At 36.9% G+C, this 27222-nt stretch overlaps 1 protein-coding gene across 1 annotated transcript; it reads right to left on the bottom strand.

The window, feature by feature from the left end:
- Window positions 1-5655: 5655 nt before the first annotated feature.
- Window positions 5656-21474, bottom strand: CPNE3 (copine III). The gene is made up of 15 exons (XM_010015563.1): window positions 21333-21474; window positions 20514-20693; window positions 19259-19333; window positions 18739-18810; window positions 17846-17929; window positions 16143-16232; window positions 12809-12907; window positions 12098-12184; window positions 11435-11494; window positions 10409-10542; window positions 9899-9953; window positions 9760-9811; window positions 9015-9148; window positions 6849-7085; window positions 5656-5837 (listed from the first exon to the last, which is right to left on the bottom strand). The coding sequence occupies exons 1-15, from the start codon at window positions 21462-21464 to the stop codon at window positions 5727-5729; spliced, it is 1602 nt and encodes a 533-aa protein (XP_010013865.1). The 5' UTR covers window positions 21465-21474; the 3' UTR covers window positions 5656-5726.
- Window positions 21475-27222: the final 5748 nt, after the last annotated feature.

Genomic DNA, 27222 nt, shown 5'->3' on the forward strand with positions numbered 1-27222 from the left:
AGTGTGACTTTGCTTTTGGGCAGAAAAGGTAAAAGTAGAGACTACTCAAGATAAAAAAGTCTACCGCAACTCCTCTTCTCTCCCTCCTCTCCTGACACAGCTGGACAAACTACTTGTATACTTACCTCTTAACCTTGAGCCTGAAGAGACAACTCCGGATTTAATAGGAATTAGAGCTCAGATTTCAGGAACACTTGTTTCTTGTTTGATCTATGCTCTCCCTTATTTCTTACTCTGTCTTGTTCCTGCTTCTCCTCTTCCCTCTCCTGTTTATCCTCGCTTCCTTATTGGTCTTCCTGCTGCTCAGTTTGCTCTTACTTTTTGTATGTGTACTTTCATACTTCCTTTTCTGGTTTCCCATAGTTATGCTTTTTCTTGTCACTGCCCTACTGTTGCTGAGGTTACTCATGTTTCTCTCTATCCTTCTCTCCCCTCCCCTTATACTTGTAATCAGTGACCTGCTTTTGTGACCCACACGGCCCAGTGCAGGAAGCAGTAATGCTGTGCATTGGGATGTTTTACTTTGGGACAGAGGGCTACAAAACAAAACCATGGTCAGTAAAATAAAATCACTAAATCCACGAAGGGGAAGCAGATTGCGGAATTATTACTCTGAAAGCACGAACAACTGCTCCAGTTGTCTTTTGACTCTAGTGAATAAACATGGCAAAGGCTTAAACATTCCCCACCTACCCCAGGGGTGACCTTTAACTTTTGGCTGCTGATTTACATGCTTGATCTTCTCAAGTGGTTGGACATTAATAATGCTCTCTGAAGAGCAAGCACTTGATACTGGCTAACTTCCTGAAGAATCTTGGTATCTAAACCAGCTCCTTCAAAATCAAAGTCTACTTTACAAAAAGTAGGATTTATGCTTTCTGGATCTGTGGTGCATAGGTTTCAACCAATGCTCCAGCTGTTCACTTTCATCATATACCTTAACTGATGGTGCAGCATGAATCCTGTGCCTTACCAGGGCCAAGCTGCATCATATCCATGAACTAAAGAAAATCCTTTTCCAGTGCCACAGCCAAGAGGGATACAGCTTCCTAAGAAGGAGCTCCCACAGTGTCAACCTCCTGCATCAACTCATCACAGAAAAGGATGCAATATAAAACAAAAGGCTGAAGCTGTGTTTTAAGCTTCATTCTCTTTATCCTCCATGGGTTTGCATCTCCTCCCTCTCCCTATCCACTTTTGGTCCCCACTGGATGAGCAGTTTTGGAAACTAAAACCATTATGCTGAGGGCAAGTCAAGAAATCATAGCACAGGCTTCACAGCTCCTCAGCTGACCAGCCAGCCAAGGAAGGCACTTTGCCAAGATTACATATTTGCTTTGCAGGCTACATGTGATCCACCAGAATCAGTGGGAGCTTTGCCCCAGTGCAAGTCGGATGATTGAATTCTATATGCTGTATATTCCACACATCCACACACGACAGAAACCCAAGCCTGTTTCAAAAGGCAAGTTCTGCTGCATTAGCAGTGAGGTCAAGGTTCAGCTGCTACATGGGAAGAACCATCTTTCTTTGTATGTGTTATTTGATATGTAAGAATAAAGAATGTCACAAGAGAGGTAGAAAATGATAAGATGCATCATAAAGAATTATTCATCTATTGCACATTTGAAAATGCCTCAATACAATCTCAGAATTAGAAATAATGCAGAAGTGCTTCACAAATGAGGCCTTTGTGAATAATGATCTATAAATCCATTACAATATATGGTTCTTGCATCTTTTTTGAGAGTTGTCAAAACATTATGGAAAAAAACCATAAACCTCTGTATTTGAATATTTTTGTATTAATGAGTAAAGTGCTCTCTCGCTGCAAGAGATCCGAATCCCTTCTGCCTACACAAGTGCTACCAGGTTACTTCAAATATTTTCACTGTTGGCATATTTAAGTTCATCAATCACACACTGACATACATTACAAAGTAAGGGCTGAGACCTCAGCAGCAACTGCTACACTGCAGCAACAGAGCATCCCATGAGTTGCTGCTTTGTTACAGCCCTCAACAGTGCAGGATTGCAGGAAAGCCTGTCGGTTCTTTCTGCAAAACTACCAAGAACCCAAGCTGCGACTATTCATAGGGTTTTCACCAGACAGAATGACACAAGACAGGTCAACAGTAATATGTATTAAATCCTTTCAGGAACTAATTGTACCCTGTGGATTCTTTACTGATGGAGAAGTCAAGTGGATTACTCTAGTGCACTCAGAAGACACACCTTGCAGGTACAAAAGCTCGCTCAGGCTGTCTGTGGCATCGCACTCCATATATGGCTGTATATGGCAATGCTACATCTCCAGTATCTCCCAGTTTCCCAAAAAAGCATCTCAGACTTGACTACACTTGAGTGTAAAGAAACTGATGGGTGGAATAGGACAACATATTTGAAAATGAAAAACGTTTAATGAAAAATACCTAAAAGGTAGACACTGTTCTGAAAAACATTTTGGAGAACCATTAATAATTGTATTAGATAGCACACATGGGAGAACTCTCACGTGGCAAAAGAGCATGAAACAGGCACTGCTAAAACTGTCCAAATTCAGAATACCTTCTTGCTAAAAGCCAGTATGAGATGCCTTAGAAATACACACTGCACATTCATAAACACTGAGTGAAAAGGCATTTTTCCTCTCAACTGATAATACTTGTTATAAATCTGAGCTGTTCAGCCTGTGCAATACTCATTACAGAAACTGTAAAAGCAGCATTTATCATAACACAGAAAATGCTGAGTACAAAGGCACGACAGAACAGTATACTGAAATTATATTTTTAATGCGTAGGCATTGTAAATCAGTTAACTTCATCAGAACTGAAATACATAGGAAAGTAAAAAATTCTGGTTACAGGTTATTTCTCTGCTGTACATTTATATATATATTACGACCTTCAAATGGCAAAAGCACCTGATTACAAAGACTGCTATACATCATTTTGATCACAAGGTGGTGCAAGCAACCTACAAGCGCATTCACAAAATTGCTTTACCACTGTCGAACAACTAAGGCATTTTTAACTTGTAAAAATTAATTAAAAAAAAAAAAAAAAAAAAAAAGGCAAAACAACACAGAAACTACCTTCCCCCTGACTCACAATCAGCTGCATTCCTTGACTCAGAATACTGCTTCAGCCTAACTCAGAAGCTTCCAAATTTTTCAGCAGGCATTAGCTGTATGCTTCTGAGAGAAGTTATACCTGGAAAAGGGTTCTTGCCCTTGTCAGGTCCGAAACACTTTTACACAGAATAGGGCACTTGCAGAAGTAGGTATTGTGGATATGCTATTTAATTCCCTAAGCCTGAGGAACATGAAGGCACTTCTCACTTTTCCAGCAAGAGTAATGAATTCTCTACTGTAGAAACTCAGAATTTATGTACAGAATACAGACAAAATGAAAGCTTTTATTTTATATGCAACAGATATTTAGTATAATAATACCTATTAACATAATTAAATTCGATTAAATGCACTTCCACAGCAACTTAAACCAGAACTGGTAACAGAACTCAGATGCAGCATTTTATTTTTGCAGACACCTCAGAAGAATCATAGAATGGTTTGGGTTCTTCAGTACTATCCTGTACTGGTATCAGCAGTACACGTCCACGTCAATGAATCTAGACAAAGCATTAATACTGTATCCAGTTACCTCTGTACATGGAGCATGTAGCTATGAAAACATTTACATTTCCAAAATCATGTAATATCGATTTGCAACAGTGTGATTTAGGTTCATTGTAACTACTTCCTTGATCTGTTGCATATCTGCCATGACACTTCATTGTAATTTATGAATAAAGTAGTAACACATTTGCACTACACTGATAAAAAGATTACTGTAGGTTTTTATATAAACATATGAATTAGAATAAAAAAAAAAAAAAGAAAAAAAGAGCTTGGCTTAATATGAAACAAAATCTCTTCTTTAATATTCCACTACTGAAACTATTTAGGATCCCCTTCCACCAAGGAAAACAGAGTGGAAAGTAACATACTCATTCATGATTGATAAGCAGCTAACTGTCTACAAAACACTTGGTTTGTTTTACAGGATGTGTAAAATAATCTCAATACAACATCTTTCATCCATCATTGTTAATGCAAGTTCAGATTTTTGACAGGATTATACATGTATGGAACAAAAAAAATAAAAACCAAACAAACCATACAGAGCAGCTCCAGCAACTAAAAAAAGTCACATATGAAGTCATGTACACTCTGACGTGGTGTAATCTTGAATGCCCAAGTACGCTAAATTTAGTGCTAGTCCATTCTGGTTTTTCATGTTACAGCTAGACAATCCAAAACCAGACCAGTCAGATGTCTACACCACTTCAAACGTGAAACAGCAAAATTCGTGTTCAAGATGGGCATTCTGAAAGTGATAAATGAGACCTTTATATCCACATACGTTAAATGCACTGGCAGGATCAGAAGAGAAACAGGATCCTCAGCAAACAGTATGCAGCTGGGAGACAAGAAAGCTTAATCTGTCCACTAAGCAAACGCAACATGATTTACATTTGACATAAATGCTAAAGTGGAAAAGTTAAGCCAAGAAAATAAACCAGGAATTGTTTGCCCTAGACAAATGCAGCATGATTACAGGGTTGGGGCTCAGAGACTTCCTCGTCTTCCTACAGGGAAGAAAGAAGGGGGTTTGTAACCACTTTTCATTAGTGGGCTCATGAAAAAGAAGTATGATTCAAAATATGACAAAACGAATAGAAGTAGCATTTTCAAGAACCTTTGCTTGAAAACATGCAGTCATAAATCAGACAAAACTTACAAACTAAAAAGTGAATTCCCACTTCACAAAAAGCCCTTTAAAGATCAATAGTCTTGACTTGCTTGGGGAGGAGGAACACCAAACCAAAACCCAAACCAAAACAAAAACTGGAGTTCCCATTTTCCAGCACAGTACACACTGAAACACATTTTACAACCTTTACTTTGAGTAGCCTCAAAGGCCAGTAGCATTCTTCTGAGATGTTCGAGGTTTACCTTGTTTCACCCTTGTTCTTCCTTTGATACCTTAAGAGAAAGCACACTAGAAAAGAACGTATACTTTAATGACTTGTTTGGCTCAACTTCACACAGCCCTGAATCCCAGGCATTGGCCAAAGGCACTAAAGTGGCAAGCGTAAAGTAGGCATGCAAGGGAGGCCTTTATGCCCTGTGGCACTTGTTTAATTATGAAACTTCTGTGACAAAATTTTGCTATGTAGCTTAATGGACACAGAAACCTGAAATATTCCAGATTTGTTGAAGCACATACAAGCTGTTATCTGCTCAGTGGGAATATACCCTCTTCCTTGTTTCTGACTGGTCTTAAGATCACAGAGAAACTGCAGTTCTCGGTGCTGATCCCCACAAAAATATTTATCAAAAAGGCCATATTTATGAAACAGGCAGCTGTTCCACTTCCAGCCGCTCTCCACCTTCTCTCTGCATATTCAACCTCTTTCTTTCTACTCTTTCCAAAATAAAATGCACTCATGTAAGCCCATCTCTCAAAGCAACATCAAATATTAACATAATTCCAATTTTGGCCCTTAAAAAGCACACGTGGTAGAGGCAAAAGGTAACAGACATTTACCACACAGAGGTGTGTGCATACATGTACACAGAAGTATCTCGAGAACCAAAGGCTGTAGATTCAGCAAGTAAAGCCAGTACGAAGTCCCAGCAACTCTGGTCAGCCCATTCACTTTGCAGCAGGATTCTTGGGAGGTTGCAGTTTGTAGGTGCTGAAGTAGTTCACCACTTGCTGAGGGACTTCTGCCAGGACACACTGTGCCAGCGCTTCTTTTGGAGACTTACAGAAGAAAACAGTTTCAGTTTCCACCAACTGTTAACAGAGATCCTAAGACAGGTAATAAACACTTCCTCTATTAGGCAAATTTGAAATCTGACATTTTACAGAGGACTTTACACAGTGCCCTTGTGGGACAGATGAAAGCTTCTCTGAAATCTTCACCTTCTCACTCCCATTACCAGGAAGCAGCTGGCTGCCTTACTCCACTGAAGTACCAGAAGCCAGGTGTGCAAAGGCCTGCCATGTCTGAAGATACCTTCAGTCATATGAAATGCGCACAGAGTGCAGCTGTCAAAATTTAGCCACGTAAACACACTTCGACTATCTGCTTACGATGACACTTCAGGGGCTTTGTCTAATCATCCGCAACCTTTTGCACCATGTCTCACCCACAGTAACTGTATTGCTCCAGAGGAGCTCTGCTAGAGATGCTGTCTTTACTGTAAGACTAAGTATCCATAGGGAAAAAAAGCACCCCTTTTTCTAGAAACTGAAAGCATTTGAATGTATAATTTTATACTGAATATTAATCCTAGTTAATCTACATCCAATTGCATTATTCAGTGAGCATATTCTATATTGATTTTATTTTCTCCTTCCAGTTTGCCTGATTTGCTCCGACACTAACAAAATTTCTATCAAAAGTAAAAAATACAAAGACAAAATAAGAAGGTATAAAGAGTATTATTAATAGGGATAATATTAATAAACAAAATCAGACTATAAGGGTGGAAATTAAAATATTCCTCTGCAGCAACTTGTCAGAAATGCAGTGCTGAAACCAGAATTGAATCTTTTTGAACATGCAACAGCTCACTTAGTGGAAATTCTACACATGCTGAAGTTTATAGTCCTGGGATTTTTTTTTTTAGCATTTGATAAAAGACTTACCTCAGACTTCAGAGTTAATTTTAGAGACTCTGCAAAAGTTTAGGACTATATGCAGGCTATCCTAGCAAACCCAGCATACCTCTACAATACTCATTAAACCATACCACCAAGATTACTTACATTTAGGAATTTCCTGAATGGCACAAACTGGACAATGTCTCTGACAGCTGGTTCTCCTGATGAGGACCTAAGAACTCCATCGTCACCATCAAGAAACTCCATAGCATCAAAGTCTGCTCCTCCAACACCAACAATGATAATGGACATGGGCAATTTTGAAGCATTAACTATGGCAGTTCGAGTTTGATCAAGGTCTGTTATCACACCATCCGTTATGATCAGGAGTATAAAGTATTGCTGTCAAATCAATAAACACCATGTTACAACAAAAAACAGAAAAGAGGCCAGCATGTACACTTAGAAAAATGAACATACAGACTACACACTGTTGTCACTTTAAACATGCTCAATGTACTCCCTGAATTTTACAAGCAGACATGTAAGTTGTGGTCAGGCTTCAACTGTACAGTCTGAAGAAATTTATAAGGACAACTGAATCACTCTTTTAGAAGAAGTCATCTTTAAACAGCAACTCCCAAAAAAACAACAGCGGTATCACTCTTGTCCTTCGTCAGCTAACAATGGATGAACAAAAGAGTCCTGGAACTCTTAAATTAAAACATATCTTTTTCATGCTGAAAACTAGCATGTCCATTTTCAAATTTCTTTAATGATGTTTTCTAGTTGCTTTGTGAAGTTAATTATCAAGGTATCTGAGACCACCTTGCAGTACTTTAGTAATATATTCAAGTACCACTTGACCTGGTTCCACTATACTGCCAGGGCTTCTACAAGTTGTCATCTTAGTCTCTGTTCTGGATTGAAGCATCAAGAATAAGGCAGAAGTACAAAGTTCAAAAACTATCAAAATACTTTCTTAACTTCTGGTCTTCTCTCACTTTGTTCATTTCAGGAGATTGCTGGGCAGCACAAATTCAAGTTCCAAAGATATACTCAGAAGTCTTCCTCTTCAGAACTTTGCTCTTCATCTTCACTTATCTGGCTTTAAAATAATTGGTTTTCCCTTATCTGCTGTGTTCAGGTATCATCTTTTCTCCTTGCTCCCCAACACTCTATTTCCCCACTCCAGCTACAATGTCTACAAAGCAACCATGAGCAGAGTAGGCCATGACCAGCAGCATGATAGAATATCACACTGGATTTATTTCTTGCTTCTCATACTTGCTTCATACTGGAGGAAAAAAAAAAAAGAAAACCAAAAGCCAACCCAAAATATCTATAGTACACATTAAACAGCAGGGCAGCAAAAGTTACTCGATACATCCTTTCAGGCAGAAAAAATACATCTCTTGCTAGGCGTATTGCACACTCTGGGGAAGGGGAAGGGAAGGGAAAAAAAAAAAAAAAAAAAAGATGTACAAGAGGTTTTGCTACTTTCCATACATACATATATTGATGACAGTTACTACTGAAAGACTATCAAGGTAAAACGTTATAAATCTCCTGGCATATGAAAATCCATAGCTCTTTTCCAAATTGGTTTCCATGGGTACTTTTCTATGCAAAAAACAGCTAATTTTATTTTCTGATTTTACATAACATCTGAGACACCAGTATCTGCTATTATTAATTACTTAGGATACATATGGCTTCAGATTTGATGAATTTGCATGGATTATTATCTAAATGATTTCATACTCAAGACTTGCTCCTTCAGATTTCCTAATAGGGTCAACAACTCGCACATACAATTTTAATAGAGAGGAGGACACAGCACTTACAGCACCTAAAGCTTTATAGTACGGACAACTGATTATCCATGCTGGCACCTAGGTGGCAGGACCTATATTCTCCATTATCTTATTTAATTCTCTTTCTCAGCTATTTGATGTGAAACAAGGTCTACTTGATATTCTCAGCTAAGGTTAAGTCACTCTCCTATATGCAAAGGCTTAAATTAGACTTTTAACACCTGATTAGCACAGCAAGAGCTTGGAATAGAAAATACCATAAAGATTCCATGTATTTTTAAGCTGATATTTCAACCCTAAAGAGTTTGTTTAGTTAATTTAGGAGAGAATTACTGCGTACAATCTGCAGAAATCGGTTAGCTTTTATCTCCTTTTAAGGGTACCAAACATCAATTCACAAGGTAAATGTTCAGCTGTCAAAACAGGTACAGCTTAAAAGAGAAAAATAGCATATATAAATTGGAAGGGAAAGAAAAAAGTAAGAAAAATATACACAGTACCATAAGGAACTTACAGATGCTGTTTGCTGTTGTGTAGCTGCAGCAGCAAATCTTGCCACATGATTTATAATTGGAGAAAAATTTGTTGGTCCATATAACCTCACTTGAGGAAGACAAGCCCGATATGCATCAACAATGCCTTGGACTCCTAGACAACACAAGTAGATTGTATTAATTTTTTTTGTATCAGAATTAGGATATTTTGAAGCACTCAATCTTCCTGAAACACTGTATCAGTTATTTAAAGTGATGATGTGAAAAACTAACCATGGTGAAAAAAAGTACATGATTCTATGAGCAGTGGAGACCTTTAGCTTGACCAACGTTTAATGCACATAGTTAACATGCCTTGCTCTATGTGAACAGAAAGGCAAACGCTCTACGCCTTACCACAGTTCTCTTCATCTGATAGCTCCTGGTAGCTAACAGTGTGGTCAGAGAGGCCATGCTGAACGGGCGCTAGCAGCATCATATTCAAACCAGACAACTCCACTTCAGTAGCAAAGTAGAAGAAATTAGCTTGACAACATAAGAGAATCATTCCCAGTTTACCTGTACTGTGCCCTGTTTAAAACACTTTTTTCATAAATCATGAAGATTACAGAAGAGAGACCAAATGCTATTTGTAGCAACTAAGAAAATGGTTATAAAATTGTTTTCTGCTACAGAACCAAACTCATTATTTAATTAGAACAATATGCCTCACAGTTCACTTTTCATGTGTTTTTACCCCTTCACCTTAGACTTACTCAGACTTACCATTACAGAATGGGTTTGATGGGTTAAAATTTAATGGGAACTCATGTGACACCTGTAAATATAAAAGGCATGGTCAAGGACTGTATATACAGTCTCCTCATGAAGTAAGTGCTTTTAACACATTTACATATTCCATTACCTGAAACGAAGGAGGAATTTGTGCACCAAATCCAAAGGCTGGAAACATCTTATCTCTAAAAAAGGCAATTTTAAAGGAAAATGAAGTGAATGCCTTCCTTTAAAAGCTGTCATAGTTCAGTAAATTTAGCTAACCAGTGCCGCTTTTGACTATTAAAAATGCTGTTTATTAAGCATTAAGAGGCAAAATTAAATGGAAGTTGCCCCATGTAATTGTTTCTAGGACCAAAACGACTGTTACACACCAAATTGGCAAAAATGCAAGCATTCATTTAAATCAACACTGCTTTTTGCATCACAGATGAAAAGCCTTGCTGTTTGTCTGCTGTAAACACAAGCTTCTCCTTGTGATTATGTGATTCTGCAGTGATTATGAAGTCTTTTTTAGCTCTACATTTCAGAGCAGAAGTTTTATTCCAATATATCTGCTGGCATCTTCAACATCGGTTTAAGAAGCAGCCATAAAAAAACATACATATCTAAAAGTTATTCAAAAAAATCTAAAACTTACGTATCATAATCCTGAATGACCAGTCCTACAGACCAGATGGCTGTTAGGTATTCATTAACTCCATTAGGGCTGAGGTAATGCAGAGAGTCTGGAGAGCGAGGGTCTCCATTGGAGCCTGTAAAATCTATCCCCACCTGTCAAATGCAATGTTTATATTAAATTGCTGTTAGTGGTAAAATTATCTTTTCTGTTAATCACAAAGACAAAGTGACAATCATGAAAGGGTTGTAAACAGTAGTTACCAGGACACCTACAAATCTAACAGGCACAATACTTAGACTCAGGTTTCTTGGAATATTAACACTTAATGCCTCTACAAAACCATCAGCAGCTTTGCTTTTGTCAGAAGGGCTGAAATGACCTTCATCTGCCAGGTTTTCACTGTGTTCACTTTCAGTTACCATTCACAGCGGCTCTTCAATAGCTATTAAACCAATTTCATTCTCTATCTTGCCATACACATCTTTCCTCTCAGAAGTACAACAGACACCACAGATGCCTGGAGACAGTTCTTTCTCCAGCCTCAATGAGTCTTCTTTGCTTTGGTGATGAAGTACATCATCAGGGTGAAGACATCTTACTGCTATTTGTACTGCATTTAGTTCTCCTTGGGCTCCATGCACACAGCTCAGTCAGGTTCTAACAAACATAACTACAGGATACGAACTTTGTGCCATGAAAGTAATTTTTTCTAAACAGACTAGATGGACTCTGGCAAAATTACTTCCCCCCTCCATGATACAAAAAAAACAAAACAAAACAAAACAAAAAAACAAAAACAAAAAACAAAACACAAAAAACCCAAAACCAAAAAAACCCAAAAAACAAAAAAAACCCCAAAACACTAAAACAAAAAAAAAACCCCTAAACACCAAAACCACCACCAAACCAAGCAACAACAACAAAACAACCAACCAAAAAAAACCCCAATAACAGAGTGAAGAGCACAGGCACACAGGCAATCAATTATGCATTTCCATTCATTCTAAAACTCAAAAGCTACTTTGTACAAATGATTTAACTTACTGTGAAATTCAGCTGACACCCACCCATGATGTAATCAAGGAATGTGCACTCTACTATGATCTAAAAATAGAAGTTAATTATAGATATTAACTTTTTTTTTAATGGGAGAAAACTAATAAATATTATTGCAGTAACTTCTGAGGTCGCAGATCTGGTATCTTTACTCATGCAAAGCACTACTTTTACTCTATAGATATCTACAGATACATACTTCTACTCTACACATTTCACCCACCCACTGCAGTGAGGATATCTACAGAATGGGCAATCACTGCAACAGAATCAGGCATTTTACAAAATTACAGGTAGACAACAAAGCAGGTCCGAAAGCTCTATCATTTATAAACCAACATATTATAACAGACTAACCAGATTTTAATTCACCATAAAATGGTGAGTTGGGAAATACAGTGGTTCAGGATTGGCCTTACAAATTTGTAAGTGACCTTTGCCATATAAATGGCACCTTCAAGTGAGGGGACAGAAACATGATCCAGCTGCCAATCTGTCTCCTTATATGAATCAGAGTCCTTAACTACCCACCATGTCTGAAACTTCTAGACATTTTAAAGTTTCCTACAGTTTGAGGGTGGAAGCATAGTAGGTGACAGCTGTTATACCTGAACACTTAAAAACAGAGTAATACCAGAATACATCACTGACCTCACAGTGCTTAACGCTCACAATACCAGAGTTCTTGTAGTTTTTTTTCTTCTGTCGTTTCTTTTCATTGATGCACTCAAATTCAACCTGTATGAACGCAAACAAATCCAATAAAAGCACTATAAATACTTATGCAACAAAAATTCTTTATTCTAGGACTGATACTTTGGGCTTGTATTAAAAATGCAGTTTCACTATCAAGCAAAATTAAACCCAGTCTGCCCAAAATTAGCAAGAAAAATGCCATTACCAAGACAGAAAACCTTTCTTACCAAAAAGTTTAGAAATACATTTGTTTAGACAACTGTATTTTAACCAACAAAATTGTACTATTTTCCCTCTGAGGATTCTACTGACAAACAACTTGATTTTTGCCTGAATCATCATGTCTTTAACAAAGCAGCTGTGGCAGTAACATATGAAGTAAGACCTGTATGTTTAAGCTTCCTAAAAACAGTTGTTGAGGCTTCATCAATTAAACCGTTACTTTAACCTATTAGCGCAGTCAACACCAAGCCAGGTTAAGCACCTCCTGCCATCATACAGGAAAATGGATGCATAATGCAAATGCTGAGTTAGCCTCAACTACAGCAGCATTGTTAAGGTGCAGCCTAACAACTTCAACATCACAAGTCAAGTGACATTAAGTTTTGCCTCCAAATGAGTAGAACAGCTTATCAAAAGCACACAGGTAGACTATGTAAGACTTACAGGTGAGGACCGGGATGCTTCCTTCAGTTTTGACATCGTAGTTTGAAAACTTCCTATGAGATCATGAGACCCATCACTATCATAGTCATAGCACTCAACCTAAACCAAAGCATTATTCCGTGTTAGTAACAGAAATGGCCCAACAAAAGCAGTGAACACTGCAATAGCATTTCCTCAGGCAAACCTGAATCTCTTATATCATGGAGTTTTTCTCAGATTGCACTCTTAGAATTGCATAGAGTTACACCTAAAATTATGGATGAAGTATGATAAAAAACAATATAACCCATTTCAGACCAGATCTTTCACTGGAGTGGAGAGACGAAAATACTAAACAGCTTCAGGTCTTGCATGAGCAAGTAACATCAATTATACTGAACTATGTTTTGGGAGTGTGGAGGTGTTGGGAAAAGTAAGAGAATAATGTAGTTTTTTTCTACTGTAATCATGGATTAAGAGACTCAATTTTTCAGAGGTATTAAGGAAATTTAACCATCTCTGAGCATCCAGCCAAAAAATTAGTTAATTAGTTCTTCAGTGATCACAAGAGTTTTATTAACACTTTTATATTACTTTATTAATCTTCAAGATAATTCAGAATTTAGAAGTATATGAAGGTTCAGCTCTAAATCTAGAAACAAGACTCGAATTTTTTTAACATCTTTTAACACCCCAACCCACCAAAGAAGGCAGAACAAGTGAAACAAACTTTTTTTTCCCTAAGAACCTATCAGTTTGAGTATAATTCTACCACTGTTATTTAAAGCATCCTCAATTTCTGTTTTTCAAAAGTTCAACTTACGAATGTGACTGAACTGCCTTTCCAGACAAAAAGCTGGGTATTTATCTATAAAAGCATATGCTAGTTTCATCCACTTCTGATATTTTATTTCAGTTTAGCAATGCAGACATGCTAGCTAATCAAATAACAGGGGAAAAAAGTAATAAAAGTAATTATAAATAATAACAATAATAAACCAAGAGTTAAAGTAGGAGTTCCCCATTAGAATGGAATCAAAACAAATTTCAGGAAAACCTTTTCTGAATATAGAGGGCTTGAACTGAACAGCTATATTCATGTCCATCTTTCCAGACTGAAAAAAAATCATACATTACATTCAAGAAACAATTCAGTTGATTACTTGGCCACTTCATTTAGGAATAACGAAGTAAAACAAACAACTTCAACATACACTTGAGCTTCTGAGAGGAATTAACCCTCTGAATACAAACAGTAATGTTGAAGTACAAAACATGATGTGTAGATTGCAAGTTCTATGCTGTGCAGAACATGCCTCATGCCTCTGCCGCAGTTTGCACTACTCCTACATTTTGAATGCACTAACAAATAAATGCATGCACATGCAGTGAATAGCAACTTAAATCTCATACAAGCATCCACAGAACCAAAAGACTAACGTTCATGGCAGATACTATGTAAAATCTTTAGAATGCCATAAATTAAGCCAATCAAACACTCAGCCAAGTTCTTCAGTACCTGATATTTAAAACAGAAGACATTTCCTGAGGCAATAGTTAAGATACCTGCCCACAGTTAGCATAGTTAGTTATTTCTCCTTTTAAAGGGATCAAAGCTTGTCTTGCTTGACATATATGTGACTCATCTAAGCCAATTTTCAATGCTTATCCAAGCAAGACAGAAGTATTTATTTTGTTCCATGTATGCTCCTCCTGGACATACAAAAGCACTAGGGAACCAGATGATAAGATTGCGTATGTATTTGACCCAGCAGAACTAGGCATGCTTGCTCCAGATGAAAGGCTCACATTTCCAACATGGCAAAACTTCATTAACTGCAAACACACTCAGATGGAATATAGCAATGAAACTGTAAGATAAAGAATCAACTTGGTTTGTGCATTGCTGGGGATACACAAACCAAGCCACTCGTTATGGAAAAGTTGGTGGGTTTACTTACTATGACAAATAGCCCATTACGTATGCAACTGTGCACATACAGAAGTGTTAAAAGTATTGTTTAATCCTTCAACATTATAATACAATTCTTCCTGCATTTTAATGTTTGAAGTAATAGCTCCTGGATTTATAAATTAAAATATAAGCCTACTGTCTGTCTGCAACCTCTAGAAATAAACCTAAACTTGGGAGGTAAGATTCCAAGGAATAGGCTTTATTAAAATTATGACAGAACTGATAATTACTCCATCTTAATAGATATAATTTAATCAATGGTCTATAGTTTTAGTACGGCTGTTTACCGAAAAAGAGAAATGTATTTACAATATACGGAGATGAAAGAGCTATCACAGCTACTTTGGGAAAAAGGGAAACAGAAAGGAATGAGAAAGAAAAAAATAAAGAAACTGCACAAGAAGCAGGTTCTGGGCTTCTAAAGTTGTTCATTAGTCTGTTCTATAATTATGTATTTAAATCTATACAGCTGCTTGTAACACCCAGATCCCTGTGGCTGTTAAACATATTCCAGGGCTACCTCAAGTCATATGACTGTCACATGCAGATCACGCTGTCATTTTTCCTTCCAAGGGAAGAATGACAAGTACAGTGGTTTATTCATTTGGGTTTTTTTCATTAAATGCTAAAATATCAGGTTTCTAACATGTTCACAATAGATTATAAATGGCCTTTTGATTGGTTCCTTAGCTTCAATTCCACCCCTAAAGAGAATTCCTTAAAAAAAACATTCAGAAGTTAAACATAATTTATTCAAGATAAGATCTGAAGATACGAAGAGTTAAAGACCAGTCCTGGTAGAACTATCACTTTACAGGTTTGGTGACTTTCTGACAGAAGGTTCAGTTCTATCTGAGGAGAAAAAATTGCTACATCTGGTATCCACAAGATACATTTGGTCCACATCTGTTCTCTCAGCTGGTGTATTAAGCGTAATTAATGTATATCAAAAATTTCATTAGTGTTACCTGTTGCACCAGTAACAAAGTATTACAAAATCTATAACGTAGACCAAAGCGCATTCTAGCGTTTACCACACATCCTTCATTATACAGTATCTTAACACCACTGATACTGGCTGATGCAACCCTAAAACTGTATGATCCAAATAAGAAACTGAACTGGGTCTTTCAAAGCTACTTGTGTTTAACTGTTTAGCCAGACTTTCAAAGACCAACTTTTACCAGATAATGCATCACAAATGTGGGATACATCTTTTCCCCCTAAAACACGCGTGCATCTCTGTAAATTTCAAATAAGAGTGAGAATCCTAATACTTTCAATTCAATTTGAAACAGAGACAATAACTACAATAACACATCTTCCATTTATTACATATTTTTAATGCATTAATTCATACACACATTTAATTTACATTACCTTGATCAACTTATCCATGTCACTGTAACACAGAGAATTGAGAGAGATTTTAAAGGGTCTCCAAACTGGATTCAGGTTGTTCTTAATAACCTGTTTTTAAGAAAAGCCAGAATAGTATTATTCCCAAGAGTGGAAAGTAGTTATTGTAATGGGTCATACCCTTCATGACATGATTTTTGTAAGAAAAAACAGTTGACTAATGCTGCTGTCAATCACTTCATGCAATCCAAATCCTAGCATATAGGATATATAAACAAACATAACATTCTAAACAAGCAATACCATTATCCGAAAGAGACAGTATCTTTCAGCTCTGTATTTTTCTAGACTGCACTGTGATCTACTATATCATTCAGCCACTACACTGCAAAAATTATTTTTTTTATAATCACACACATGTAATATATGCACATGAACATACAAGAAAGCGTGGCTTACCAAAGAAAAGTGGAAAATAATTACATTAGAAATTCTGAATACATCAATGCTCTGGAGATTTTATAATTCACTCCAGCTTCTATTTATTCTGAAATGCCACTTATGGAAATATTCCCTCAAGAAATTCATCATATACTTAAGCAGAAACAGTACATGAGGATAAAAGGTCTCAAATTGAACACTAAAACACAGCATTTAAGAATAATACTGAATGACCTTCAGAATTTGTCAACTGGAAAGTATCTGTAATATACCCAAACACCAAATAATGATCCTATAAAGTACAAGAAACTACAAATAATAAGCAATACTTAATTAATAATACCTAATAATAGTAATACTTATACTTCCAGCACTGTATGAGTAGAAAGGAAAGAAATAACTCTTTTGAAAATGAAAACAGTAAACAATGGTTAGTAACATAAAAAGGTTTTAAAATCTGTAACATAAATAACTAATCCTCCAGCCAGTTCCAGACTGGAACAGCAAATTTGGGATTTATTACTAAAATTGAAGATGACTGAAATCCTCATGGAAAAGATACAATTTACGCAGAAGAACCACCTTACAAGAGAAACGAGTTTTATAAATCTGACACAAAAAGGATCAACATCCATGCTTCAAAATTAACACGGTCACCACCTCAAATGCGCACAGTACCCCAGTTGTGACTAGGGCCTGGGCTTCCACTACAGTGAGACATGTTGAACCTGCTCCTACCCTGTCAGTTGCTGCCATGGCACCTCTGCACCTCCAACAAGGTAGAATGCTGCTGCTACTCAAGCACGTTTTCCCTCACTCAGCATTATCCTTGGCTTGCCCTTGCTATGCAACCATTCAGTATAATAATTTTCATTATTAAACAGTACAGCTAGGTGACACTGACCTAAGAACAGCACAGCCACAGGAATGCCCAACTTCTACCCTCAGAGCAGCACTCAAATGTCCCTTTGTGAGTACACGTACCTTTTCAAAACCTGCAGAAAGTTTTGTGGTAGGGTTTGGCTTTCTGTGGGTGGTTTTTTTTTTTTTTGTTTTTTTAAGTATTTTCCTTTAAAACAGGATGGCATAAATCAGAAACAGAGTAAGGTAGACTTCCCATTCTATCATAAAATCAATGGAAGATCTGAGGTCATTTCTAACCAGTCTGTATGTCAACTACCAGACTATTCTCTTCTTTTTGTAAGGCACTGTACTTCTAGCCCTGTGACATACTTGAAATCAAATAACCTTAATCTCCAAGTCGTTGACTGAAAATATCCTACCTCTGTTCTGTGAACCATCACCCAGTTTCCATCTCCAGTCTGCTTGTGGAATTCCAGATAAGGATCTGACTTTCCAAAAAAATCCTGTATTTAAAGAACAAGTAATTATCCCAGAACAGCCTGTGGCATGAATGCTATGAAATGTCAGTTAAAGCACACTTAGCTTAACAAAAAGCAAACTAAATGTTCATAGAACAAAAGCTCTATAAGAAGAAATGCAAGTCTGACGAAAGAGGGAAAAAACAGGGCATGTCTGTCAATTTAAGTTCTGTAGTGTTCACATACTAGATACCTGACAAGTCAAGCAAAAGAGTATTTATACTATCCATCATAATACTCATTAGTTAGAAAACTAAGGATTTCGTCCGGTTCAAAAAAGTATCATTAAATCAACTGGGGAATAACTTTTTTTTTCATTATTAATTTTGTTTTTAAAAGTCTTTCTAAATAGTCATTTTAGCCAGCCCCAAAACATTTACATAATGGATTTACACACTCCAAGTGCACTCTTGACCAGTTATTTCACAGAGCTAGCAGGTAATCATTTATACACCTATTCAACCCAATTGGTATACCGAACTCCCTTATCTTTATGATTAAGTATAAATATTTAGATTTAAATGGAAGCATGCTGTTCATACACTATTCTGAAATGCACTTGGCTTTTTTAGAAAGACATTATAGTTCATTTCAAAACAGTTAATAAAGTTACTGTGAAACCATCTTTCTTCAATTTATTAGCATAAGAAAAATCTTAACAGATTTATTTCAGAAAAAAAAAAAAACAACAAACCAAAACCAAAAACCAAAACCAAAAAAAACCCCAAACATTTTAATGTTTCCTGTTTTAACAAGATTCTGATTTTACTAAGAAACAGCAATGGCTTAAATACCTTGTTGTCCAGCTTCCTTGCTTCTACTTCCAACACAACTACCCTGTTGTCCTTCACTTCTTCTGCTGTAATCTACAAAGGCAAACAAAATTAAATCCTTATTTTGTATTCAGGAATACTACATAGTTTTCTCATATTCACAACAGATCCACTAAAATAAATCATCTTTGCTCACAAATGAAACATTAAAAAATGCAGTGGGGGGAGGAAGGAATAATTTCATCTGATATTGGGATTCACTAGATGATGACACTGACAATTAAAGATATTGCCCAAACAGTAGCACACTGGATGCCCTAGTTATTTTATGGATGCAATGAGACCTAGAGATGCAGAAGGTGGGCTGCTCTTCTTCTGGATGACAAAGAAATTAGTGGAGGGGAAAAAGCAAATAAAAAGCTTTAAGACACCTTTTATAGCACTGTAGGTTACACATACTGTGTTCAAAACACTAACTCAAAAAATTCCAAACAAACTACACACCAAAATATTTAAGGATAAATACTAAATACTGTCTTACCGTAATACTTCCTCTTCCAGCAGGTCTGCCATTTTTGAGTACTAATGGTTTTGTTAGAGTCCTGCTAGAAACTATCTGCCAAGACAAAATTTGTGTATCAAGCATTAGTAGCACAATCTTATGTACAAGTAGCCAATTTAATAGATTTTCAAAGGAATGAAATCAGATAGTGGGGCGTTTTCTTTTTAGTAATTTTTCCTTTATCATGAAGATGACAGCATGGCATTTACTTTCCATGATCTTCTGTAAGTAAATACATAATACTTGATACACTTCAAAATTTTAAACTACATATGCAGATGAACACACGCAGAGTTTCAGGAGCAGTATGAAATCAAGTGTCTTCTAGTAACATGATAAACATAATGGACAAATACCTTAAGTTCCAATCTCAAACCGTTCTTAAGTTTTTCGTATGTACCATTTGAACACATGCAAGCCACATTTCATTAAGGGGTTCAGCAAACAAATTTATAAACACAATCTTTTTCATGGAAACAAACATCAGCCTGCAGCATTTCTAGTTGATTTTATTTTATCCTCTGCTGGCAATGCTTTTTCAGAAGTTTGTCTACTCATTCCACAGGTCCTTCTTTACTTTAAGAATGACTGATTAATTTTAAATTGTTACTGAACTTCATTTCACCATGCCTCTACCTCCATAATGCACTGAACATAAAAATACTTTAGACACAGGGGAGAAAAAAAATCCCAAGATGCCTCTCCCAGAAGTACCTTCAAAGGATCTATTAGAACAAGCTAAAAAGAGGCTGCCTGATTGTGATAGCACCAATAGCAGAATTTGATTGGGAAATGGGAATGAATTCAACAGTAGGCAGAACCAGAATCATTGCTGCTTGCCTTGAATGGAAAGAAAATTACAAGGTTAACGTGGCCCTTGTGAACATTCTTTATGTTACTATATCCAATTTCTTTTTATGGAGCCTAAAAGTAAGAATTTGAATACTACAGTAAATAAATAGCAGTTGCTACTTTGTGCTCATTGACGGTCCACTTACTTTCAGACAGGAATCTGGACAGTCACCATTCTAAAGTACATTTCAGGCCACCATTGCAAGACCCTTTGCAAATAAAATGTACATACACTGAACTGAGGCTTGAAGAAACAAATGAAGGGAATCCTATTCAGTTTAAGAGTACCCCAACTACACAAGAAGATAGTGGTAAATTTAAGGTAACTTATATAAGCAACTTGCATTTTCTTAATTCTAAGGGAAATCATCTGCATACTTACTTGTCCCAGTGTACATTCAAATTCTCCTAAGAAGTCATCATCACTCAGATCAAAGGTTTTGTTATCGATGTCATATATTCCAAATTTAAGTTTCTGAACAAGCTCAAAATAGTAATCAATTAGGAATTTCTTGGCAAACTTTGGGTTCAAGGAATTCTTAACTCTCTCTGTGCGATCAACCTGCAGTCAGAAAGATACCACTTTATCCAGTATTTCACCAACCAAACAAGCATTAAAATCAAATAATACACTATTAAAGACTTCCAAAAATTCTTCTTTCTATGAAGTATAAAGCCATATCTTCCTACAAATCTTTCATCAAATATAAATATATTTATATATTTATAACTCAAATTTATATCTGTAACATATTTATATTTTTCAAATATAAACATATTACAAAATCCACTACTGTAACTCAGAGAGATATTGGAGGAACTGTTTTTCTTTGCTCCCTGTAAGGGGTACTTATTCCTGCATAGAGAAGACCAACATAAAAATGATATTTTGTCAAACCCAGGATGAGACTCCAGAACTGTATTTATAAAGGAACATCTAAGCACTTAGAAGGCTTATTCTGTTGGGCCACACGTGGTTGGGGGAACAGTTCTAAAAATCAGACAAGTGTAAGTATTGATTAGAAAACAATTATTAGTGTGCTGCCAGTGTAACCATTATAGAAATAATGTAATTAAAAGTATTCAGAGGTGCTGCTATATAATCAAAATATTTTAAAGCAGTCATACACTCCAGTGTTTTAAAAGGCCCAGCAACGTAAATGGTGGTTTTAGCAGATTCATGAGAAGCACCACACTGTACCTCATACCACTGCTGACCACTGGTGTTCTGGAGAAGCACGCACAGTGGGTCCGACTTGGAACCAACATCTTTATCCAAGAGATTGGTGCAGGAAATAGTCAGCTCCACCTTTGTCACACACTGTGCCGCCATTTGTTAAGCTAGAAGGCATCAACAGAAATCATTATTTTAAAAATGGACTAAAACCCAAACAATGGAATTGTCACAATGCATTAATTCTCTGACTATCACTAGAATCATTAGCTTGTCAAGAGTGAAATATGATGCTCCAAATGCAAATCTTAAGATTTATGATGTACCAACATTACAGTATTACTGTCGTACTCCTGGCTTTGTATAAAACTTCATTTTAAAATTGGCACATAAGAAACAAGATTAGGTTTCTTAGAATGCTTGAGGAACCAAATAAAAAAATGGGAGACACCACAAACAGGAAACTGTTCACAGTGAACTGCTGACAATAAAACTTCACAAGCTTTAAAGTACATCCTGTAATGATGTATGCCACATGAATGCCAGTATCTTGTAATGTAAATATTAATAATAACTCAATGAATAAGAAAAAAAAAAAAGTCATGTGACATACTCCCCAACCAAACCTTTTTAACAAAAAGCTGAAGCCATGAGCATGGCAGAACTGGAAAAGGAGTTCAAGTGGGTAACAGGAATAGCTGATCTTGCTTTAGTAAATCTTCAAAAACAACTAACTTTTAATAATAGAGATAAACAACTTTGAAGTCAAGTAACAACCAAGAATTAAGAGGAAGAGCTCTTTCTGGAGGTTCATTTAAAAATAAAGAACAACTGAAACCTTTCTTACATTTCTTCTTAAGTATATCAATCATTCTCCAGTGGAACTGAAAAGACCAGCAGATATTACAAACCTACAGAAATAACTTCATTACCAATTATGAATCCCATACTGGGATAACAGGCATTTGCAAGCCAAATTAGGTCTGAGCAGCAGACTTTTTCTCTATAAAAAACCCTCTATAATTATACTCTTCAGGAATACAGCTGATCATTTCCAACATCTCCTTGGGAGGTGAGCCTCTACAGTGCAATTGCTCTTGACTCAGAGACTCAAACTTCCAAATCTTTCCACATGCAGCCTATCTTGGAAGTTCCCAAGCTTCTTCGGGTTCTCCTTTTCCACAGTAAGTCCATAGTCTAGACACAGTATTAACTTATCTTGAAAGTGTATGAGACACTAAACAGAATAAGGAAGGAAAGGCATCTGCTTCTATCTAGCCAGCTCACTTGCAACATACACATATGGTGTACTTGAACATAAAACTACACTTAACCCAAGACTTCCTTTCACGGTATTCTTATGACATTTGGTGAAAAGGAACTTTTTTTTACACGCAAAAAGGGAAAGGAACATGGAAAAGAGGAATGATGAACTGAAAACAGGAGAAAAAACAGTGGTCTGAGGCAATTTTCATGAGACTCCTTTTATTCCACCTGGGCACACTTCACATACTGCCTCTCCCATTTTGCTTTTTAAGAGATGGACATCTGTTTTGCTGTTTTGCCATCTTAGAGATGGACCTTTGGAGAATGAAGTAAATATAAATCACCTTAAAAGAACCACTCAACCATCCATGCACATACATTATTTTTAGGAGGAAACATGTCAGATTTATGGAAATCCTACTGCACCTCGCCAAACACCTAGAGATGATTCCATCTTTGAGTATCTTTTGCTCCCATGACTTTAACAAGTTTCAGTCATTGTCCTTGAGGGGAAAAAAGTGAAACTCTAAGTTCTAAGAATTAAATTGTTTTAAAACCAATGGCTTTTATGCTTAGAAAACATGCCTCTAAAAGCAGTCTGCCCCTTTCCCCCTGGTTCTTTTTTACACTGGTATTTTCTATCCCCCTCTTGCTTTCCTGGCTGCCCGACAGAGCTCATTAATAGTCAGTGGCTTTGCCCACAGAATCCAGTACAGACCAGTGCATGACTCCTCAATGCCCATTTCCCAAAAAACAACTTTCTGCTGACAAAATGATGCTCTATACACAGTATTTGCTTACTTTGAAAATTAATTTATAAATTCTATGACAGAACTTGCCACATCCAAATTCTGAACAGCAGCAATCACATGAGGGAGATACTTGTTCCTGACCCCATGCCATGTCCAGGCCACTCAAGAGTATGATCAGGTCAACTAAGTATATTACAAATTCTTCTGCTTGAGCTGTCACTATCAAAGCAAAAAGTCAAGGACTAGTCTTTTCTTGCAGTTCCACCAATCATAATGTTCTTTGAATCCCATCATAATGACTCTATCAAAGATATGTGGTGTCCATCAAATAACCCAGCCAATGTCTGCTTTTCAACAGAAACTGTTGAAAAAAACAGAGCATTCTAACTGGGAAGGAACAGATCTATTATCAGAATGATCTTTAACAGAGCATTTGGGAACTGCCGGACTGCAGCAACCTTGCTGAGGCTGCAATACCAGAGGAGAGTACAGGCTTGCCCAGGTAACCATCCAGAGTAGCACAAGGACATGTTTATAACTATAGGTGCTTCCCAAACTGACAAGCAGAAATACGTAACTACAAGAAGACAAAAGGACTAATGAAGTGAGCGCTGCTCTAGCTGGGTTTGGCATCACTGCCTTCAGTCAGAAGTCTCAAACCTGTTCTGATGTAAGCTATTGCTATCATAGAACATTTCCTCATTCCTGTGAGCTACTGACAACAGACCCAAAATCCATATTTTGCAGTCACCTCATGGCCCAGATGGACACAGAAAGAGCAGGGAAAACAATTCTGAACTTTCAAACAAAGTCTATTGCTGATCAGCTGATCTTCTAGCTATAATGCTACACTTAAGCATTTTGTGTAAACTGTGTGCCAGACTGAAACAAGCAGTACCATATAAAAGCAGTGCTCCAATCCTTCTTGGATTATTAAGCATTTTCCGCAAATCTGGGCAGATGACAACAAGGAAATAAATTAATTATTCAGATAGAGTGTAAAAATTAAAGTCTTGAACCAAGTCTAAACCTGTAATAATGCATATGAAGCTTTACTGTCCTGAATATTCAGTGTATGAAATTGTTCATGCTCTGCTCTTTCAGACAGGCCTAAGACACCATTTCCTGTAAACAGAATTTTTTTGTGGTAAAGATCTCCAGGCCTGTACCCTGTAAAACCTCTTCTATTGCAAGACCAAGCAATAACAGCACTTCCTACAACAGTCTTTCACAAGAGGGGTGAAAGGAAGAGCTGGCACAAAGATGGATAAAACAAGATTTAAATGAGAGTTAACCTGGGAGACAACATCCATCTGACAACATAACCTTCTCAATTCATTGCCTCAGCATAGTCCTCTAGCCTCTCTTTAGAACAGTTCCATATGCAAAGAGCAAGAGAATGACACAGGACTCCTAGAAAACACCACATCTGCTACAAGAAGCTTCTTTCCATTGATGGGGCTAGTAGCAACACAATTTCTAGTGATCTTGGGCTACTTGTATATAAACATATATTTAAAAAAATCTCAAGGTAACTCTTCAGTTCTCCAGGAAATGGACAACCTCACAGGAGCTGACATTTCACGTGAAGTTACAGAGGCTGTTTCATAACCACATCTGAAAATTAGAGGCTTCTCTAAAAACTGTAAATCTGAATTCTGGCTCCTCTTTTTCCCTCTCTTTACAAGCAACACAGCTGCTAAAATTGTCCTGTGGCACTAACTGATGTGCTGACAAGTAACAGAAGCAGCTCAAAGTAACATATCTCAACTTGAACAACTCTGTATTTGTAGAATCGCACAAACCTTGAGTGTAAGCTACCCCTTCTCACATTCACTACTTAGTATGCATGAAGTAATTATGTAACTCTCCATTGAACAAGTAAGATTACACTGATAAAACCCTAAAAACCTCAGAACTCCTTTTACTGGGGATTACTCCAAACAAAAATAAGAGTTAATATTTAAGAAATCTGAGGCATAGAAGAGAGACAATGTTTTGTCTGTGGGAAATGAATTATCTATTTATACAAGCTTCAAACTCAGGCAGTTCAAATACTTATCCACTGGACTGGTAGCACACTGGTGTAACAAGTCATGCAACTATTTGTAGATAGACATAAGAATCTATTATTAAGTTGACTTGCCAAAGAACACATTCAGAATTCTATTTTTAAAAATTCCCATCACACAAACCAGAAACTATTAATGTGTTTATGAATGTGTGCAAACTTACAGGATGCCTGCTCATCAAATGACTTAGAAACAGCCATTTCTAAATATCCTTCTGTTGATTTTTTTATTCCTGAATATGTGCATTCACCCTTTAGACACACTTTTAATGCTGAAGGTTCTTCCCAGCATCCTCATCACGTAACACTATTTTAAGAATTTTGGGTGATGTTTTGATCCAAGTGAGCTAAACTTTAAAAGGTAATATTGTGCCCTGAACAAGAAAATTAAGAAACACAGATCTCCTAAAATCAAAACTTGGTGGGTTTAAGCAGAGAGCATTCAGCCCAGGCAAAAATGTGTTTTCTGCATACGTGTTTTATCAGAATATTTTTAAACAAACTACTTTATGGAAAACAATCCATGGACTATGCAATTTCAATGGTATCTTAAATAGTGTATTCTTTATTGCAATTTCTCTGTGCAGAGCCACTGACTGACTTTACATAATCAACATCATCTAGAAGAGACAAAAACTTTTATGTCACTAAAACTTACTGCATTTCATTGCAGGAACAAGATGCAAGTGATTATACATTTTAGACTAAACCTTCTTACAGTCCATTTCAAGTCTGCCATATTGCGACACTTCACTGTTACAAACACCAGTTCTTAAATATGAGTTGATGGCAACTTACCTCAGAGGTCTGCCTCTGGGCTTCCTGGCAGAAGGCTAAGCTTCAACAGCAGCATTAAAATGTTAAATGAAAGCAAATTAAAACCAAGAATTGTTATTCCCATAGATCAATCAAAGAAACAGGTTTAAGTGCACATACTTAGAGGAACTAGAGTTCCTCAAAATAAATAACCCGTCCAACAGTTTTTTTGTGTCCAAGACAGCAGCACTGTAAAAATTATTCAGGGGAACTCAGAGCCACTGTTAGAGAACAAAGGACAATGTAAATGAGATGTTTAAGAAGTCCAGCAAGAAAAGCCCTTTAAGATTTCAAGAACAAACATCACATTACTTTTTTTTTGTCCTATTCATATAATGCTTTTTTTTTTACCCCCAATAAGGCAATGGTGATTTAAAGTAAGTAGGCCAAAATCACTGGCTTCCAAGCTCCCGATGTGGCTTATGCTCTGAGAAACCAATGCTTTCCTACACTGCTAAAGCTAAAGGTTGCCAAAGAGAAATCCATAAAACACTATTCCACAATGGTCTGGGATACAAAATATCATTTTGTACATCAGTATAAACAGTAACACTAACCTGAAACTGACAGTCACAAAATTACTACTGCCCAGGCCCAGACGTATTTCAAACCTTCCGGTAGGCAAACCAAGCGCTCTGCAGTCATCTGTTCTTCAATTCACTATCACAGCAGCTACCTGCACTCTGCATTCACTGTGCCTGAGAGCCATCATACGTGTTCTGCATACACACAGGCAGTAGCACCGAACAAAGGCACACAGCAATCATGCTGCTTTCCAGAACCATCAGATTATTGCACATGTGCTAACTACCCACCATTAGGATTTCCTAATAACCCTCCAGGATGCAAGAAGCAAGTTGCCACCACCGGAACTAATTCAGCTGGCTCCTAACTATGCCTTGGATAAAACACTGAGTGAACACATGCGCTTGATCCACCTACAGGACAGGAAGGATCTACCAGATACAGGCTTCTTTCAACCACAGAAGAAAGTAGGAAGCAAGTGATCCAA

This window comes from Nestor notabilis, unplaced genomic scaffold, assembly GCF_000696875.1.
Source record: "Nestor notabilis isolate BGI_N333 unplaced genomic scaffold, ASM69687v1 scaffold15395, whole genome shotgun sequence".
In the NCBI taxonomy this organism is placed as follows: domain Eukaryota; kingdom Metazoa; phylum Chordata; class Aves; order Psittaciformes; family Psittacidae; genus Nestor; species Nestor notabilis.

Coding starts and splice junctions, on each gene's coding strand:
- CPNE3 (XM_010015563.1), bottom strand. CDS start 21,464: ATGGCGGCACAGTGTGTGACAAAGGTGGAGCTGACTATTTCCTGCACC. Junction 16,233..17,845: donor TGATGGTTCACAGAACAGAG/GTAGGATATTTT, acceptor TCTTAAAAACAG/GTTATTAAGAACAACCTGAA. Junction 7,086..9,014: donor CACAACAGCAAACAGCATCT/GTAAGTTCCTTA, acceptor TTGATTTGACAG/CAATACTTTATACTCCTGAT.